Below are 17,561 nucleotides of genomic sequence, written 5' to 3'. Positions count from 1 at the left end.
GTGTGCACGTGCGCGAGAGAAAGACAAAGGCGGGTGTGGTAAACAAAGAGCTGTTTGGCCTACAAAACAAAATGGCTGACAACAAAGCACTACAAGTTGGCCGAATCAAAGCTGGCTTCAGATCGGGGGAGGTGTTTGTCTGACTGTGTGGTCAGGACAAAGACAAAGGAAGAGAAGCTGGAACTTCGAGATGCCTGGTTGGGTGTAGCTCTGTTGAAAGCCTATTTGTTAATGAGTCTATGTCAATGTGATTTGTGTTGCAAACAGTCTGGATTAGTGCAGAGATTGTTTAGTTGTGTGCAAGAATCTGTTTGTGAACAGTATTAGCAAACTAAACACTTAGCTTTGGCGAAGCCAACTAATCAATGACCTAACTGCAAACAATCACAATTACCCAAGAAACAGCATTAAATCACATACAACAAGTTAAACAGTCTTGCTGTGCCTGTAAAGCTGTGATAAAGCTATGCCCTGTTGTTATGTTACCTATCCTTGAGTGGATGGAAGAAAGAGTCACTTGGTGGTGTGTTACAGAGTTAGATGCTGGGTGCTAATTCACTTGGTTCTCTGTGTTGCTAGAAAGCTAGTTGCAAACCTTGTGCTTACAAATCTAACTTCTCTAGTTCAGGTTTAGAGAGTCTATGATCAATTGCCCCACCTTTGATAGTTCAGGGCAGGGAGCAAGGGTCTGAACATCTGGGCTGGTCCAGGCCCAGCTGGGAAGAGGTGTGGGTGGCTTGGCAGCTCCGGAGTAAGAGAGAAAGCTGTCTGAAGGGAGCAGAACTTCTACAGATGCCTGTGACATCACAGAGTCACATGTCACTGTAAAAGTCCTGTCCAATCAAGTTTTGAGACTTGTGTCTCACTGAGGTGTGTGGTGACCCCCGTGGAGATTAGTGTCAAATAGCATGCAGAGAAGAAAAGCCTTCACATGTCCAGTTTAGATTTTAACAAAGGACAAATCATCTGTGGTCCTGTGAATCCCAACACCATCTCATTTTATGAATGCAATATCTCAAGAGGGCCTTGTGGGACTTTCCTCAAATTTGGCACAAATATTCACTTGGACCTAACATGAACTTATCAGAATTTGGTTCTCAAAGATAAAAGCTCTCAGTGGACGATGGAGATGCTGAAGGCTCTGGGCACTGTTGGGCTGTCTTGGCTGACACGCCTGTTCAGTGTCGCGTGGAGGTCGGGTACGGTGCCTGCAGAGTGGCAGACCGGGGTGGTGGACACCATCTTCAAAAAAGGGGACCGTATAGTGTGCTCCAACTATCGGGGTATCACAGTGCTCAGCCTCCCGGGTAAAGTTTAATCCAGGGTGCTGGAAAGGAGGCTCCAACTGATTGTCGAACCTCAGATTCAGGAGGGGCCAGAGGAGGATGGGCTCCAGCTGTCTTCTTTAAAGTGAGATCTCTTATATCAATTTTTATTTTTGATAAATGTAATTTTCAATTTAGTTATCGTTTATTCAACCAGATTGAGATACAGTGTCTCTCTTAGTACAAATGGCAACAGATCTGCTTACAAAAAATATTTCAAAGTATAACAGCAGACACAAAACTTACTTGAAGAAACTTGGAAAATAATGGCACTTGTTACAAGCAATAACATTGTTCTGTATAAACTGATTTTAAAATACTGTCACGAGAGGGCAAAGTTTCCAAGTTAAGCATGTCTTGCAGCTCATTCCAAGCTTGTGGGGCATGAAAGGAAAAGGCAGATTTATTTGGCTCTGCTTGGGTGGCTGGGACTATGAGAATTTTTTTTCTGATGACATAGTGTTAGAACTACTTGATTCATTTGTCAGTAAACTAGGTATGTACTGTTCTAATTTACCTGGTAATGCTTTTGCAATGAAAATTAACAGATGGAGTTTTCTTCTTAAACACTTCAAGTCTATTAAACCATAGACTACATCCAGTTATTTTCAAGAGAGATGAATATGTATGCATATAAATGACATCATCATGGTCTGATACTAACAAAAGGCTATTTTGGACTAACCTCTTTCTAGCAGTAAAAGGAAATCATTTTTTAAATGAAAATAATAACCTTACTTTGGTCTGAGTTTTTGTAGGAGGCTATCAAAATGAACACCAAAGGACATGTGATGAGTGCCAGCTCAGTGGGTGATGACTTGGAACGTGGAAAAGTCAATAATCTGGTCTTTTTAAAGTTTAAACCAATTTTGATTTAACAAGTGACATCTCCAGTAACTTAAAAGTGGTCTGTAATAAATCCATTGCCACTTTTAAAGATAATGCCACAGTATAAATACAGAATCATCTGTCATGAAGTGTGCTATGGCAAGATTTAAACCTAAACCAAGATCATTTACATAAATAGAAAATAAATATAGTCCCAAAATAGATCCTTGAGGAACACCCATCTTAACTGTTAGAGGTGCAGAGTTATAATTGTCTGTGGGAACACACAGAGTTTTCCCAGTCAATCACTGTGTGAAGTGAATGACTGGTAAAGTGAATCGCTGAATCAAATGCCTTGGATAAATAAATAAAGAGTGCAGCACATGATTTTTTTCTATCATCCAAAGCAGTAATATAATTTGTGACCAGTAAAGCTGTAGTTACAGTGCTATGTCCTTGTCTAAACTTAACTGAGTTTATTATTTAAGGTGTATAGCTGTTCAAAGGGATTCAAATAGTTTAGCTGAGACGGACAGTCTAAAAATAGAACAATAATTATCCAGGACAGATGAATCTCCACTCTAAATGCCCAATGTCACTAAGTCACTAAAACTTCAGCCTACATAAGGATGGCAAATTTTGAAAATAATAATAATAATAATAATAATAATAATAATGATGATGATGATGATGATGATATTATTATTATTATTATTATTATTAAGAAGAAGAAGAAGAAGAAGTCCAATATTATTGTTTAGTCAGTATTTCTGTGTTTAACTGTCTTTAACAAGCTCAGTTTCCTAAAAGTTTGAAGACCAAAATGAGGGAAGTCCATGAGCATCGAGAAGCCTTGGGTAGTTTAGAACTGTACAATGTATGCTGGTTGTCACCAAATTGAGCCTTTTCTAAAATAAAAAATAAAAAATGGTTGCAGATCTGATTGCAAGACACATGTAATCTTAGTCTAAGCAGTGGTTTGATCCTCAGCTTCTGGAAGTCAGCATTCGTCCTTCCTTAGAGGTTTTTTTTATCTTCTTCTATCACAGTTTTACATCAGCTTTGTATACCACAATACTCATCATTTTTTCACTAGCATTAGTAAAGATGGTCGCCTCCTCATGTTGAAGCCCCAGGTTTTAAATTTAAATGATAAATCTGTGTTTTATTGCATTAACATTTGGCTGGAACAACTTTTATTACTTCCAGAAAAATGCAGTGTTTTTTTTTCCCGTGACAGTTTCTCTTCACCTCTGTGTACCTGTGTCCTCTGACAGGTCCATGTCCTCCATCTACAGTGACCCACAGTGGAGTGCCAACATGGACACAGCAGTGTCAAGGCTGTCAGGCCCTGGGGTTGAGCTGGGGGAGGCTTTGGCCTGGATAAATGAGAGGTCAAAGGATGAGTACTTCTCTCTCACTGATGTCTGGGGGGTCTTGACCTCTGCTGGGATCATGAAACAGGTGTCAGGGTGAAAACACACACACACTTTTGCTCCCATGCAACACTGATTTGTATGTGTAATCCTTTAGAGAAACATCTTGTGTCTCATCAGATGGACCTACGACATCTTTCAGACGAGGTTAGCAGAAATGCCACCAACCCTTACCCTATCTACAGCGCCATAGAAAAGCACTGCTTCTCAGATGGGCCCATAGAAGGTACACACATGCTTATGCAATGTCGCATTAGGACCTAAGTGAATTATTGAACTGCAAGTGTAAACAGACTTTCTGTCTCTCAGGGAAGTGGCTCGAGGTGAGCCCTCACGAGGCTGGTTTCACAGAGTTGGGTCTCTTCATTGAAACATCTCTTCTGGGGAGTAAGTTTGAGGCTGGAGAACTGCTGGAAGAGAAGCCAGAGATGGACATGGTGACATTACAAGGTGATCACTGTGCAGGACGGATGGACGGACAGACAGACGCTATATTCAAATTTGGTGACTTGATTGATTCTATTACTGTGAAAGGAATGTTACAGCACTAAAAGTTATTTCTAATAAATACCAATGAACATGTTTTCAAAGAAAGCAAGCTAGTACAATGTTAAATCTGCATCATGGACTATTTAGCAGAATGAGGAAGATTCAGATATTTCTCCCAGAAGTTGGTGGAGACCAAACAGAGCTAAAAAAAAGATTGAACATTGGACTTATATGAATGACACTGTTCCTCCCTGTTAGATTAAAGAACGACAGGTGGACTCAATAATGCAGACAACCTCAGAGCTCAGTTCAAAAGGGTTTATTTGCTCCACAGAGAGAATAATATTATAGTCCAGAGTAGGTTTTGAACCTGGGTCTTCTGCATGCAAGGCAGCAACACTGCTGTTGGACCACATGGACAGATAGTACTCACTGGCAGGTACCACAGATAACGAGGACTTAGGAGAGGACAAAGTGGGACTGAGGCAGGGTGGGGGGAAATCCAGGATTGGGTGTCAGATGAGTGGAGCACACAGAGGAGCAGAGCAGGCTGAGGAGGATGCAGCTTGAGGCTGGACTGCAGCGGGCAAAGGCAGCAGCAGGCGAGGCAGGCCAGCAGCTGAAGTTCCAGGGATGCAAACTGGAAACCAAGGAGGTCAGAATTAGGAGCAAGGTAAACGACCACAAACAAACATGCACAAAACCTGGTGCAAGATAAGTGCCAAGAGCTTTACCATACAAAGGTTGACAACGAACTGGCGACGACTGCAGAGAAGAGCTGGTCTCAAATACTCCAGGTGGATTGCTGAATGACTGCAGGTGTGGAGATGATTGCTGCAGCCTGCCTCACCTGCTCACACTCACACAGAAAGGAGGGGGGAAGGGAAGAGGGAAAGGAAAAAAACAGGTGCAATCCTAACACTTGTCTGCAGAATGTGTGAATAGGCTAACATGTTAGCCATAACAACTTTACAGTGATAATACACTGATCAACCAAAACATTAAAACCACTGGCAGGTGAAGTGAATAACATTGATCATGTTGTTACAGTACGGTGTTCTGCTGGGAAATTTTTTGCTCCTGGCTTTCATGTGGATACCATTTTACACATAGCACCCACCCAAACACCGCTGGGGACCTAGTACACCACCCTCCCACCCCACCCCCCACCCCCAATGGCAACAATGCACCTTGATGGCAGTGGCCCCAAGCAGAGCAATGCCCCATGCCTCACTGCAAAAACTGGTCAGGTGTGGCCCGAAGAAGGTGACAGAGAGCTCAACACATCAACCTGGCCTTCAAATTCCCCAGATCCCAATCTGATTGAGTATTTGTGGGACTTACCGGTACCCCAGAGGTACCCCCGATCCACAGTGGGGCCTTTTTGGATCAGACTTGGCTCTGACATGTCAAGGCATGGACACAGGACCTCTGGGGGTGTGCTTTGGAGTCTGGCATTGAGGTGTTGGGGGTGGATCCTTTGAGACCTGTCGGTTGCGAGGTGGGGTACTGGCAAGTCCCACGGATGCTCGTTCAGATTGGGATCTGGGAAATTAAAAGGCAAAGTTGATGCCTTGCACTCTTTGTGGTGAGGCATGGTGCATGTTGGGGCACTGCCATCGAGGAGTGTTATTGCCATTACCAACATAATCTAATCAAAGTTTCCTAATATTAAATATTAATTTTAAAAAATCCTCAATAGGTTACATAAATCATTCGATGGATTTATGTTGTAGGTGACCCCCAGATCAATTTTCATGCAGATCCATTCAAAGATTTACGTAATCTATAAGGGATTTTTTTTTTAAATTACATTTAATATGAGGATGAGTGAAGTGCTTCAAGTGGCATCCACATGAATGCCAGGACCAAAGGCCTCCCAGCAGAGCATGGCATTGTAACGAGATGGTCAGTATTGTTCATGTTCGTGTTTTGGCTGATCGTGTATGTCAGTGTTGTGTTTTCAACTTGTTCTGCTGCAACTAAGTGGCAAAACAACAAAGAACAATACAGCTTTAAAAAAGGAGTATGTTTTAAAGATTAAGAATTAGGACAGGAGCAACAAAAAGAAATAAGTTGCATAAATGAAAGCACCAGATTTTAGCAACATGGGTGAATTTATACTTGATTATGACTATAATATAATTTATAATCTTGTGGCTGTTTGAGCACTAAGATACACATTTAGTTAACTGAAAGACTAAAATAAAGATCAAGTTCTAATAATTTCTGCTGTAAAACAAAAGTAAATCCCCTAAAAATGTGGCTCCAAATCTTAAGTATTCTCATTCTACTGACATATTCACAACAACATAAGCAACAATCTAAATTAAAAACACATTTTGGTACCATTTATTAATAGTTCAACACAGTGATCCTCACTATTTTTTCTATGAGAGCCACACTTGCATGGACAAAGTCTCAATAGGAGAGCCACTTAAACCATGAAACACCAAACTTTTCACCATAACCACAAAGCAAATCTGCCTACCAATATGTCATCCCATGACATACAATATATAATGCAGCAAATATAATACTATTTAAAGCTGCAAGCAGTGATAAGCAAGCCCTTGCACCTTTGCACACATCAGGGGTACTGATGGGATGTTGGTTGACACAGTTGTGCATTTCTACAAAGCTGGACACTGCGCGCATGACTTAGACAGTATTTCCAACCCGGAGTGCGTGGCACTGGAAATGCCCAATTGCAAATTTTGTACCATTTTTTTGTCCACTATGTGATGCTAGACTGGAGACCACACCATGTGAACTTCATGTAAACTGGATTATCTTTTGTTACATATGGCTGACTTCCTGTTGTCAGAAGGTAGGCTGTGACAGTGAGGCTGTAGATGTCTTTGGACCTGGACTCTTATTCTGCCTGCCAAATTTAGGGCAGATTGGACTGTGTAAAGTCAAGTTACTTTAGCCTCCTCAATCAATCAATCAATCAATTTTATTTATAAAGCCCAATATCACAAATCACAATTTGCCTCACAGGGCTTTACAGCATACAACATCCCTCTGTCCTTTGGACCCTCACAGCGGAAAAAACGAGGAAAAAAAAACTGTAGAAACTTCAGGAAGAACAACTGAGGAGGGATCCCTCTTCCAGGATGGACAGACGTGCAATAGATGTCGTACAGAACAGATCAGCATAATAAATTAACAGTAATCCGTATGACACAATGAGACAGAAAGAGAGAGAGAGAGAGAGAGAGAGAGAGATGCAGGACAGACGGTAATGACAGTAGCTTACAACAACATTAATGAAAGTAATAATATTATTGTTATAGTTCTGGCTACTGTGGTACAATATGTTGAAAGTATACAGTGGTGGAAAAAAGTTTTCGGACGCCCTTAAAATTTTACACAATCTCAAATATCATCATGAAATATTTGTGGAAAAATCTTTTTTGTGTTTCAAAAGGTGTGGCTGCATTAGACAGATACAAACATATTTTTTTGTTTATTGTTTACAAGAAAAACTAACGAAACTAAATTCTTGACAGTTTAATATGTCAGTTCTCAACATTGTCGGTATCAAAGTCAACAAATAACAGAGAATGTGTTCAAAACTGAACAAAAAATAAATAAACCATCACATCATCAAATTAATATTTAGTAGTCCTGCCATTGGCACGTAGTAGAGCTCTAATCCTGGCTGCCATGTTCCCCACGAGCCTTTCATGCTGTTGAGGGGTAAATTTGTCCCATTCTTCTTGAATTACTGCTTTTAATTCTTCTAAATTCTTTGGTTTATGCTTTGAAACAGACCTTCTGATAATCCACCACCGATTTTCAATGGGGCTCATGTCCGGGGATTGAGCTGGCCAAGACCTGGATACTGTGCTCCTGCAGCCAAGTTCTACTGGCCTTGGATGTGTGGCAATGGGCATTATCTTGTTGAAGCATCCAGTTTTTACCTCGACGGAACAGTGCATGCGCAGAAGGGAGCATGTGGGTTTTGAGAATGGTACAATACTTGGTAGAGTTCAATGTGCCATCACAGACAGTGAGATGACCAACACCAGCAGCACTCATGCATCCCCAAACCATGATACTGCCTCCACCATGCTTGACAGCAAGTACTGTACATGCTGGAGATAATGCTTCGCCTGGCCTTCTGCGTACCCTCACATTAGTAGGAGGAAGATAAAGCTGGAAACTGGACTCATCTGACCACAAAATCTTCTTCCAATTCCTGGCTGTCCAGTTCTTGTGTGCCTGGGCCCAACGACCCCAGGCTAACCTCTGTCTCTCATTGATCAGGAGCTTCTTGATAGCCTTGTAGGACCTTAAGCCATGATCTAAAAGTCGGCCACGTACAGTGCGGGTGGAACACTGGACACCAGTTTGGTTTGACCACTGCTGCTGAAGCTCCTGTGATGTCATTCGGCGGTTTTGCCTGCACATGCGGATCAGGATGCGGTCATTTCTTGCTGAAGAAACCCTTGGACGTGTAGATCTTGGTTTGTCTTCCAAGCTGTTGGTTCGTCTGTATTTCTGCAGAGTGTATCCAACTGCTGAAGGACTGCATCTGCACTTCCTGGCTATCTGGCGGCAGCTGTACCCTTCCTGGCTGAGAATCTTTATCTTCAGGCGTGTTTCCTGCGTTAGGTTCCTTGTTTTAGCCATTTTTGTGTCTGAAGAACTTTCAAATGTGCTGGCTTTATGTAGACACGAATCTTGGCAACAAAAATTGTGTCTTTTAATAAAAAGAATGACCTTCTTGTACATGCCATGCCATGATGTACATGCCATCACCTCTTTTTGAATTAGCTCAGCCCACTTCAAGCTTGTGAGATAACCAAAACTATGGCAAAAAATTGTGTTCATGTAGACCTATTATTCATTGAAAGGAGCTGATGTGTACCTTTGCCTTTGCATCACAGAATACCCATTAGGTATTGATGTGTAGGACTGTTGATCATACATGCATACAAATCCTCTCTGTTAAACTGTGTGTGTTGAAACCATTCAGGTGTTCTAGGTTGTGCACTGGCTGATGAGGAGACTGTCAAAGTATTCATACCTCCATGGCTGAATGGTAAGTACACTTTGGCATTGTCATTCACACTAAATGTATTTGTAGAATCTACAGGGATAAAATCCTCGCTCTGTGTGTGTGTGTGTGTGTGTGTGTGTGTGTGTGTGTGTGTGTTTCAGTGCCTGGATATATAGACACTACTGCTGAAGAGTACCTGCATGTATACAATCGCCTTATTAAACTAGTAGCCCTGACCAGAAGCACCATTAAGGATCCTACTGCTCTTTCTGACATGGACAAGCTGCAGAAGATACTAGAAGGTAGTGGTAATGATGACGATGACCCTGCTCAGACACCTTGTTTGTTTGGTCATTGCCATTGGTGTCTGGCACCCTTTACGATCTGTATGAGTTGAACTCCAATGTAAGCCCATCTGTTGCAATGATGTCATAAATAGAGCATGGGAAGGAAAGGGGTGGAGGGCAGGTCAAACAAACACACAACTTTATCCAGACTGCGGTTTATGTTCCATGTGAATCCAAAAGTCAACATTCAGTTTTTATGCCTTTGCGCCATGATAGCCGTGGCGAGTTGTTGAAGACACGTTTTTGGCCATAAATCAAGAATTCATACAATTATGAAAAATTTAACACAAATGTCTAATAGGATAAAATGGTAACTTTTTTTGTTGCTGGTAATGATAAACAATAACCCTAACCCCGGGAAATGTGGTGTTCCAGGTGTCTATTCAACTGACCCCTGCGAGGTTAGGCCATGGTTCCAGCCAGTTTGGCTGCTTACCACCTGGGTTGGCCTTGGCGGCCTACGTTATAAAAAAAAGTAGCTGACTACAGCAACTTACCTTTAGCTGGTCAGGATAAAAGTTCATTTATACTTCTGCGCTGATTCAACGCCATAGCTACGGCATAGGCCCCACGTAGACGTAGAGCCTACGCTGTAACCTATGGCAAATTCTGACGTCCCCAGAATTTTAATTACGCGTCGCGTCTGTTTCTGTATACTGACACCATTTCCCTCAGTGGAAACAAAGCTTTTATTTACTTTTATTTCACAGATAAGAAACAATAAATTGTGAAGACAGTAAAGCCTCCTCTAAAATAGCATTTTAAGTCTTGTGTGTAATTTTTCCTTCAGGGATTTATACTTCGGGATTTATCCTGGCTTCATATGAGCAGAGGAAATCTCCGCTCGTCGATAATTTATACAAAGTAAAATGCCATAGGCTTGCACTAATAACGTTAGTATTTTGTATTACTTTGGATACGTGTTTAGTATGACAGTTGTTTTGACGGTGAATCTTGTGAGTTATAATGAAGCCAAATTGTGTGCCATTACCTTTGTTAAATGTTGCTGTTGTCCCTGGTTTTATATGAGAAGAGGAAAAGATCGCCGACCGCTAGGCTAATCTATACATTAGCCCCTTTTCCACTGCAGGAACTTTTCTCATTTACCCGGGATTTTGAAAAACCTCCACGTTTCCACCGAAATTACCTTACCTTACGAAATTAAAAACCTTTCCCTCAACCCCAAACTTTCCCTGAAAAAAGTACCTAGTAGGGGGGTAGGACTTTTCATATTACCCAGAATTCTTGAGGGGCGGGGCTGTGTGCTGAAGAACGCTGATTGGTGCACACATGCAGCATTCCATACTTCCTGGCACGGGCAGCTGCTGCAAACTTTATTTAATTTCTACAACCTTCACATCGTTTGTGTTTTGATTTAGGATGGGTACCGAAACCTGGTACTAAATTAGCCCCGGAGCTACATTATCAAAAATTGTAGTATTGGGTCGGCACCATTTGACTGGCAAGTTAATCTTTGCAAATTTCAGTGGGCAAATGATTGCTCATAATTAAAGGAGTGTTACCTAGTTTAAGGTGTGCCTTTTAACTCTCTCTCTCTCTCTCTCTCTCTCTCTCTCTCGATACAAAGTTTTATTTACTATCTGAGACCACACCACCACCCCTTTAAGTGGGGGACACTGATCAGTCAGAAAGTGAAAGACGATGTTTTATGAACCAAAAGATTTGTTTTGCATTGTCAATAGAAACTATTGACAGTAAAAATATATAGAAAATATATTCCAGCTGATGGAAATAGTCTTACATTTCAATGATACTGTGTTTTAAATTGAGGAAATTCATACAGACTACAACGAAACCCCACACGTTTTAAGATTCATTTTGATGGACAGGTTGCAGGGGAATCGTTTTGGTGATGAAGACAAAATTTGAAAAGACACTAAGCATATAATAGTGGAAATTGGCATGCCAAGTGTAAAGCCTCTGACCAAGCTGCCAAATTTGATGAGTTGGGAATGAGAATGTGACTCAGATGATTTACTATAAAACTGACCTCTTTATTCATTAAACCCAACTGTTTATTTGCTGCAAGCCAGCAAGATTGGAGCCACTGATACCCAGAAAGTAATGCCATCAATGTTTTTCCAATTTGCACACCATTTGAAATCCTTTGTGTCTGTGATGAAATAATAGCGCAGCAAATGTCTGATTCAAAATGCCACAGTGTTCCTTAGACTCATATCTTTTCTAGGCATGGTAAATCATAATAAGTCAGTGTTGCTGGAGTCAAACAGTTCGGCTGAAAGAAAAGGTCTTTTTCAGCAGTGGAGTCTGGAACTGCTGGCTGCAGTAGAGACCTGGAGCCAGAGTCTGGAGGATGGCCCTATGAAAACACATGGTCAGTATGTGCCAGATAAACAGCTAGACTGGTCACAGTTGTAGACAAACAGGCCTATTTTATTTAAATGTGATGTAAACACATCCATGTATTCCCTTCTGATGTATTTTCCCCCAGTCTCTGTGCTTACTAAGAAGGTCCTCCCCATGATTATGAAATGGGAGTGGGGAACTACCGCAAACTTCCTCTACCAATACCCAGGTAAGAGGACAGACTTCTTGCAACTCATCACAATTAAACTTAGTAATAACTGCTATTTTGTTCATCTTTTAGAAAAGGAATAATTTTATAATTTGGATAATATGCTTATTTATTTTCTTCTTGAAAGTTAGTTAAGTAGATCTATCAATCAACTCTGTATGGTAAATTTGAAGCTATAGCCTGTGGCTTGTTATCGTAACTTAAACAGGAAACAGAAAACAGTTAGCCTGGCTCTGCAGGTAACAGAATCCATCTACCAACACCTCTAAAGCTCACTAATTAACATGATTCTGTATATCTCCATAAAATAATTCATACAAAACCCTGAAATGTTAAAATATGTTATTATGAAAGCATGCCAAATGATTTCTTGAGCATGTGCCGTAACTTTCTAAAACATGTCATCACTCTAGGGTTGCCAGGCAACCAAAGGAGCCCTCAGAAAATTGTATAAATAGTTGTTCTCACTCTTTGGTTTTTGTACACACTGAACAAACAAGCCCTGAGAGGAGCATTTGGACAGAGCAAGGCTAGCTGTTTTGCTAAGAGAAGTTAACTAGCTGCTGGTAGTACCTTTCTACAACCTTAGTTTAAAAAAAAGTCGGGGCGCTGTGTAAAACGTAAATACAAACAGAATGCAGTGATTTGCAAATCCTTTTTGACCTATAGTCACCTGAATACAGTACACAGACAAGATATTTAATATTCAAACTTTGTTTTTTGTACATATACACTCACTCTGAATTTGATGTCTGCAACACATTCGAAAAAAGTTGGAATAGAAGTATGTTTACCACTGTATGACATCACCTTTTCTTCTAACAACGCTGTTTGTGAACTGAGGACACTGATTGTTGAAGTTTTTAAAGTGACATTATTTCCCATTCTTGCTTGATACACGACTTTAGTTGCTCGACAGTCCAGGGTCTCTGTTGTCGTCATGTTCAGCGGGAGACAGGTCTGGACTTCAGGCAGGTCAGTCTATCAATCAATCAATCAATCAATCAATTTTATTTATAAAGCCCAATATCACAAATCACAATTTGCCTCACAGGGCTTTACAGCATACGACATCCCTCTGTCCTTAAGACCCTCGCAGTGGATAAGGAAAAACTCCCCAAAAAAAACCCTTTAACGGGGAAAAAAAAACGGTAGAAACCTCAGGAAGAGCAACTGAGGAGGGATCCCTCTTCCAGGACGGACAGACGTGCAATAGATGTCGTACAGAACAGATCAACATGATAAATTAACAGTAATCCATATGACACAGAGAGAGAGAGAGAGAGAGAGAGAGAGAGAGAGATGCATGTAGTGACTGTATCTTACAACAACATTAATGAAAGTAATAATATTATAGTTATAGTTCTGGTTACTGCGGTACAATATGTTGAAAGTATGTATTAATACCTGGCAGTATGCATGTGTGACAATAATCATATGTGTATAATAACAGTAGAAGTATGACTAATGACTAATGATGGCAGCAGCAGCAGCAGGAGGCATCTGGCGGGACCACGGCAGCAGCACAACCACACACGTCACGCTGTCCAGGCACCGCTGCGATATGAGTTAATCTGAGAGACAGTGGAGCACAAAGGCTCCGGAGAAGAAGCTGAGTTAGTGACATCCAGAATGGCCGGGTTAGCTAGATGCAGTAATAGGATACGAGAGAGAGAGAGAGAAGGAGAGAAGGGGCCCGGTGTATTATAGAGGGATCCTCCGGCAGACTAGGCCTAAGTCAGCCTAACTAAGGGCTGGTACAGGGCAAGCCTGAGCCAGCCCTAACTATAAGCTTTATCAAAGAGGAAAGTCTTAAGTCTAGTCTTAAACGGTGTCTGCCTCCCGGACCGTAACAGGAAGATGATTCCACAGGAGAGGAGCCTGATAGCTAAAGGCTCTGGCTCCTGATCTACTTTTGGAGACTTTAGGGACCACGAGTAACCCTGCGTTCTCAGAGCGCAGTGTTCTGGTGGGATAATATGGCACTATGAGCTCTCTAAGATATGGAGCTTGACCATTTAGAGCTTTATAAGTTAACAGTAGGATTTTAAATTCAATTCTGGATTTTACAGGGAGCCAGTGCAGAGAAGCTAAAACAGGAGAGATATGATCGCGTTTCTTAGTTCCTGTTAGTACACGTGCTGCTGCATTCTGAATTAGCTAGAGAGTTTTTAAGGACTTACTAGAGCTACCTGATAATAGAGAGTTACAATAATCCAGCCTTGAGGTAACAAAAGCGTGGACCAATTTTTCTGCATCTTTTCGGGTCAGGATAGGCCTAATTTTCGCAATATTACGCAGATGAAAAAATGCAGTCCGTGAGGTTTGTTTTAAATGAGAATTAAAAGACAAATCTTGATCAAATGTTACTCCGAGGTTTCTTACGGTAGTGGCAGGGGCCAGAGCAATGCCATCTAGAGAAACTATGTCATCAGATAAAGAGTCTCTGAGTTGTTTGGGGCCAAGAACAATAACTTCAGTTTTGTCTGAATTTAACATCAGGAAATTGGTGCTCATCAAGTTTTTATGTCTTTAAGGCAATTATGGAGTTTAGTTAATTGATTGCTTTCTTCTGGCTTCATTGATAAATACAACTGAGTATCATCCATAACAATGGAAATTTATAGAGTGATTTCTAATGATGTTACCTAGGAAGCATATATAGAGTAAACAGGATTGGTCCGAGTACAGAACCTTGGAACTCCAAAACAAACTTTAGTACGTAAGGATGGTTCATTAGACGTCAACAAATTGAAAACGATCAGATAAATAAGATTTAAACCAGCTCAGTGCTGAACCTTTTAAGCCAATTAAGTGATCCAGTCTCTGCAGCAGAATTTGATGGTCAATTGTGTCAAACGCCGCACTAAGATCTAATAAAACAAGTACAGAGACGAGTCCTTTGTCTGAAGCAATCAGAAGGTCATTTGTAATTTTAACTAGAGCTGTCTCAGTGCTATGATGCACTCTAAATCCTGACTGAAATTCCTCAAATAAATTATTATCATGGAGAAAATCACACAGCTGGTCTGCGACTACTTTCTCAAGGATCTTTGACATAAAGGGAAGATTTGATATTGGTCTATAGTTGGCTAACACCTCTGGATCCAGGGTGGGCTTTTTTAGTAGAGGTTTAATTACAGCTATCTTAAAAGACTGTGGTACATAGCCTGTTAATAAGGATATATTGATCATATCTAATATATGAGTGTTAACTAAAGGAAAGACCTCCTTAAGTAGCCCAGTTGGGATGGGGTCTAAGAGACACGTTGATGATTTGGATGAAGAAATCACTGCAGTCAATTCTTGAAGAGACTAGTACCCTCATTCTTTTACTGTGAAGTCACACTGTTAGAAGCAGCATGTGTTGCTCCAAAACCTGTATGTACCTTTCAGCATTCATGGAGCCTTCACAGATGTGAGAGTTACTCATGATGAGGTATTGATTTATTGAAGGCCTCAAAATTGTTTCTTTGCTCAGCCTGCCTCAACGCTGTGGCATGATTATCTAACCACTGTCAGCTGTGTAACTGTGACTTGCTCAACCTAATGGTGTAGCATGATCACTAAATCATCATCAGCTGTGTAACAAAGGTGTGGCCCATAGAACAGATCAGTGTACCTGTGTGTCAGTATGCTTGGTGATCTCATTAAAAGAAATGCCTGTGGAGCCATAGTGTGCGACACTTGTTTTCTACAATCAAGTCTATTGCCAGTCATTACCACCTCATTATAATTTTTTGTGTGCGTTACTACTTTTATATTTTAAAGTTACTCATGATGCCATGGGCACTCACACACACCATACTATCATGCTGGCTTTGAACTTTGAGCTTGTAACAATCGGATGGTCCTTTTCCTCTTTAGCCTGGAGGACACAATGTCCAAGATTTTCAAAAACACTTTGAAATGTGGACTTGTCAGACCAAAGCACACTTTTCCACTTTGTGTCAGTCCAGATGAGCTTAGGCTCAGAGAAGTCAACATAGTACAGCAGATAAACTCTCAAATTATGAGAAATTGTGCACTTTTTGAAAAAAGCATGAAATTTCTACCATAGTTACTACATACCATAAGGTTTATTTTCAGATGTGGAGGGAAGTCAGATTTGACCTCTGAGGCCCGGGAGAGGTCAAATTCAAGATAACCGCCAATAATAATCAAATATGCTTAACTTTGGAACCAAACACAATAGAAAAACATATAAGGTGTCATTTCCAACTAAGTTTAGGGTGCCCATTCAGTTAGTGATACTTTTGAGATCAGTGGAATTCAAGAAAATGCATTTAGGTCCAGGTCAAGGTAAAAATTTGCCTCTTTTTTATTTTTATTTTTTTAATGAATCCCTAAACATATTTCAATTATTTTTTACCCTCCTGTATTATTCAGTAATTAGTTATCATTAACTGGGTTGTGTGGTTATTTTTTCCTGCTAAGCACATCATTATCAGCAGATGGCCCTCTAGAGCATCGGTAGCTAATGCCAGTAGCGATGTAGTCAGTAGGCAACATGATAAGTATGCACAAGTGACGAGACAGGGAACACTTCTGACATCAATATCCTACCAGGTAAACTGACTGACTATGCACAGACATTGGCCGCGTTTCCCAGTTAAGAGCGATCTTAAGCCTTAAGAGCACAGTTAAGAATGTCTTTGGTAAGAAGGGTTGCAAAGATACTAGTGTTTCCCAGATGTGTTCTTAATGCCCTTCTTAGAATCGCTCTTTTTTTTTTTTTTTTTTTTTAAAGATTATTTTTTGGGGGCTTTTTGCCTTTCATATACAGGACAGTGTGAAATGGGGAGACAGAGAGAGTGGGGGGACAACATGCAGCAAAGGGTTGCAAGCCGGAGTTGAACTTGTGAACGCTGCAGCGAGGCATCACCTCTATACATGGGGCGCCGGCACTATCCACTAAGCTACCGACACCCCAGGATCACTCTTTAAGAAGCTCTTAACAGGAGCTGTCCACTACCGCGGTGCTGAAACTAAATCAATCGATGTTAGGCAAATCGATCACCCACCACTTAACCAGCGCATAAGTCACACACAGCGCTGCTACCTAATGCACTAATTCCCTGCTGCTCGTGTGTATGTGTGTTCTAATAATTCTAATGAAAAACTAAGACGATAAATATTTGTTATACCTATACCTATTTTCATGACAAAAACAAGAATACAACTGAATAAGAAGTAGTCTCGGTAAGAGAATAATAAGGAAATGTATTATATTTAAACAAAAAAAAACACAGACGCCTTGCTGAGGCCAGTGCCGTCTCCCACCACGTCCAGGAAGCTCCCCACTGCGTAAAAACACAGTGCAGCCAGGCACTGCACCTCCGGGCTGAGGGGCGAAATTGCACCGGGTTGCCCTCCGGGTGTGTGGAGACACTGGTTGATGAGGTGTTGTATCTCGGTACTTCGTTTGGACGCACAAATGCATTTACATAGACGGTTTGGCTTAGCCCATGGCGCCTTTATATAGAGTAGTGGGTGGAGCATCCCTTGATGACGTTCTAGCTGAGCTCAATTACACCTGTCAGTTGCCCGATATCTGAATGTTGCAGG

General features: G+C 41.1%; 1 protein-coding gene across 4 annotated transcripts in view; it reads left to right on the top strand.

The window, feature by feature from the left end:
- The window catches only part of LOC125885353 (cytosolic phospholipase A2 gamma-like), a 65,021-nt gene that overhangs the window by 22,862 nt on the left and 24,598 nt on the right, over positions 1 to 17,561 (top strand). For 2 of the 4 annotated variants that reach the window (XM_049570841.1, XM_049570838.1), the window contains 7 exons: positions 3,431 to 3,617; positions 3,710 to 3,815; positions 3,899 to 4,039; positions 9,066 to 9,131; positions 9,251 to 9,391; positions 11,646 to 11,792; positions 11,910 to 11,993. In XM_049570841.1, the coding sequence (XP_049426798.1) occupies positions 3,431 to 3,617; positions 3,710 to 3,815; positions 3,899 to 4,039; positions 9,066 to 9,131; positions 9,251 to 9,391; positions 11,646 to 11,792; positions 11,910 to 11,993 (872 nt within the window). The remainder of the gene's footprint in view (positions 1 to 3,430; positions 3,618 to 3,709; positions 3,816 to 3,898; positions 4,040 to 9,065; positions 9,132 to 9,250; positions 9,392 to 11,645; positions 11,793 to 11,909; positions 11,994 to 17,561) is intronic. The other 2 variants (XM_049570839.1, XM_049570842.1) reach the window with 2 other exon arrangements.

Source organism: Epinephelus fuscoguttatus, unplaced genomic scaffold (assembly GCF_011397635.1).
Source record: "Epinephelus fuscoguttatus unplaced genomic scaffold, E.fuscoguttatus.final_Chr_v1 AP022699.1".
NCBI lineage: Eukaryota > Metazoa > Chordata > Actinopteri > Perciformes > Serranidae > Epinephelus > Epinephelus fuscoguttatus.
The sequence above is the reverse complement of the archived record's forward strand: the minus strand, read 5'-3'. Positions and strand labels throughout refer to the sequence as shown.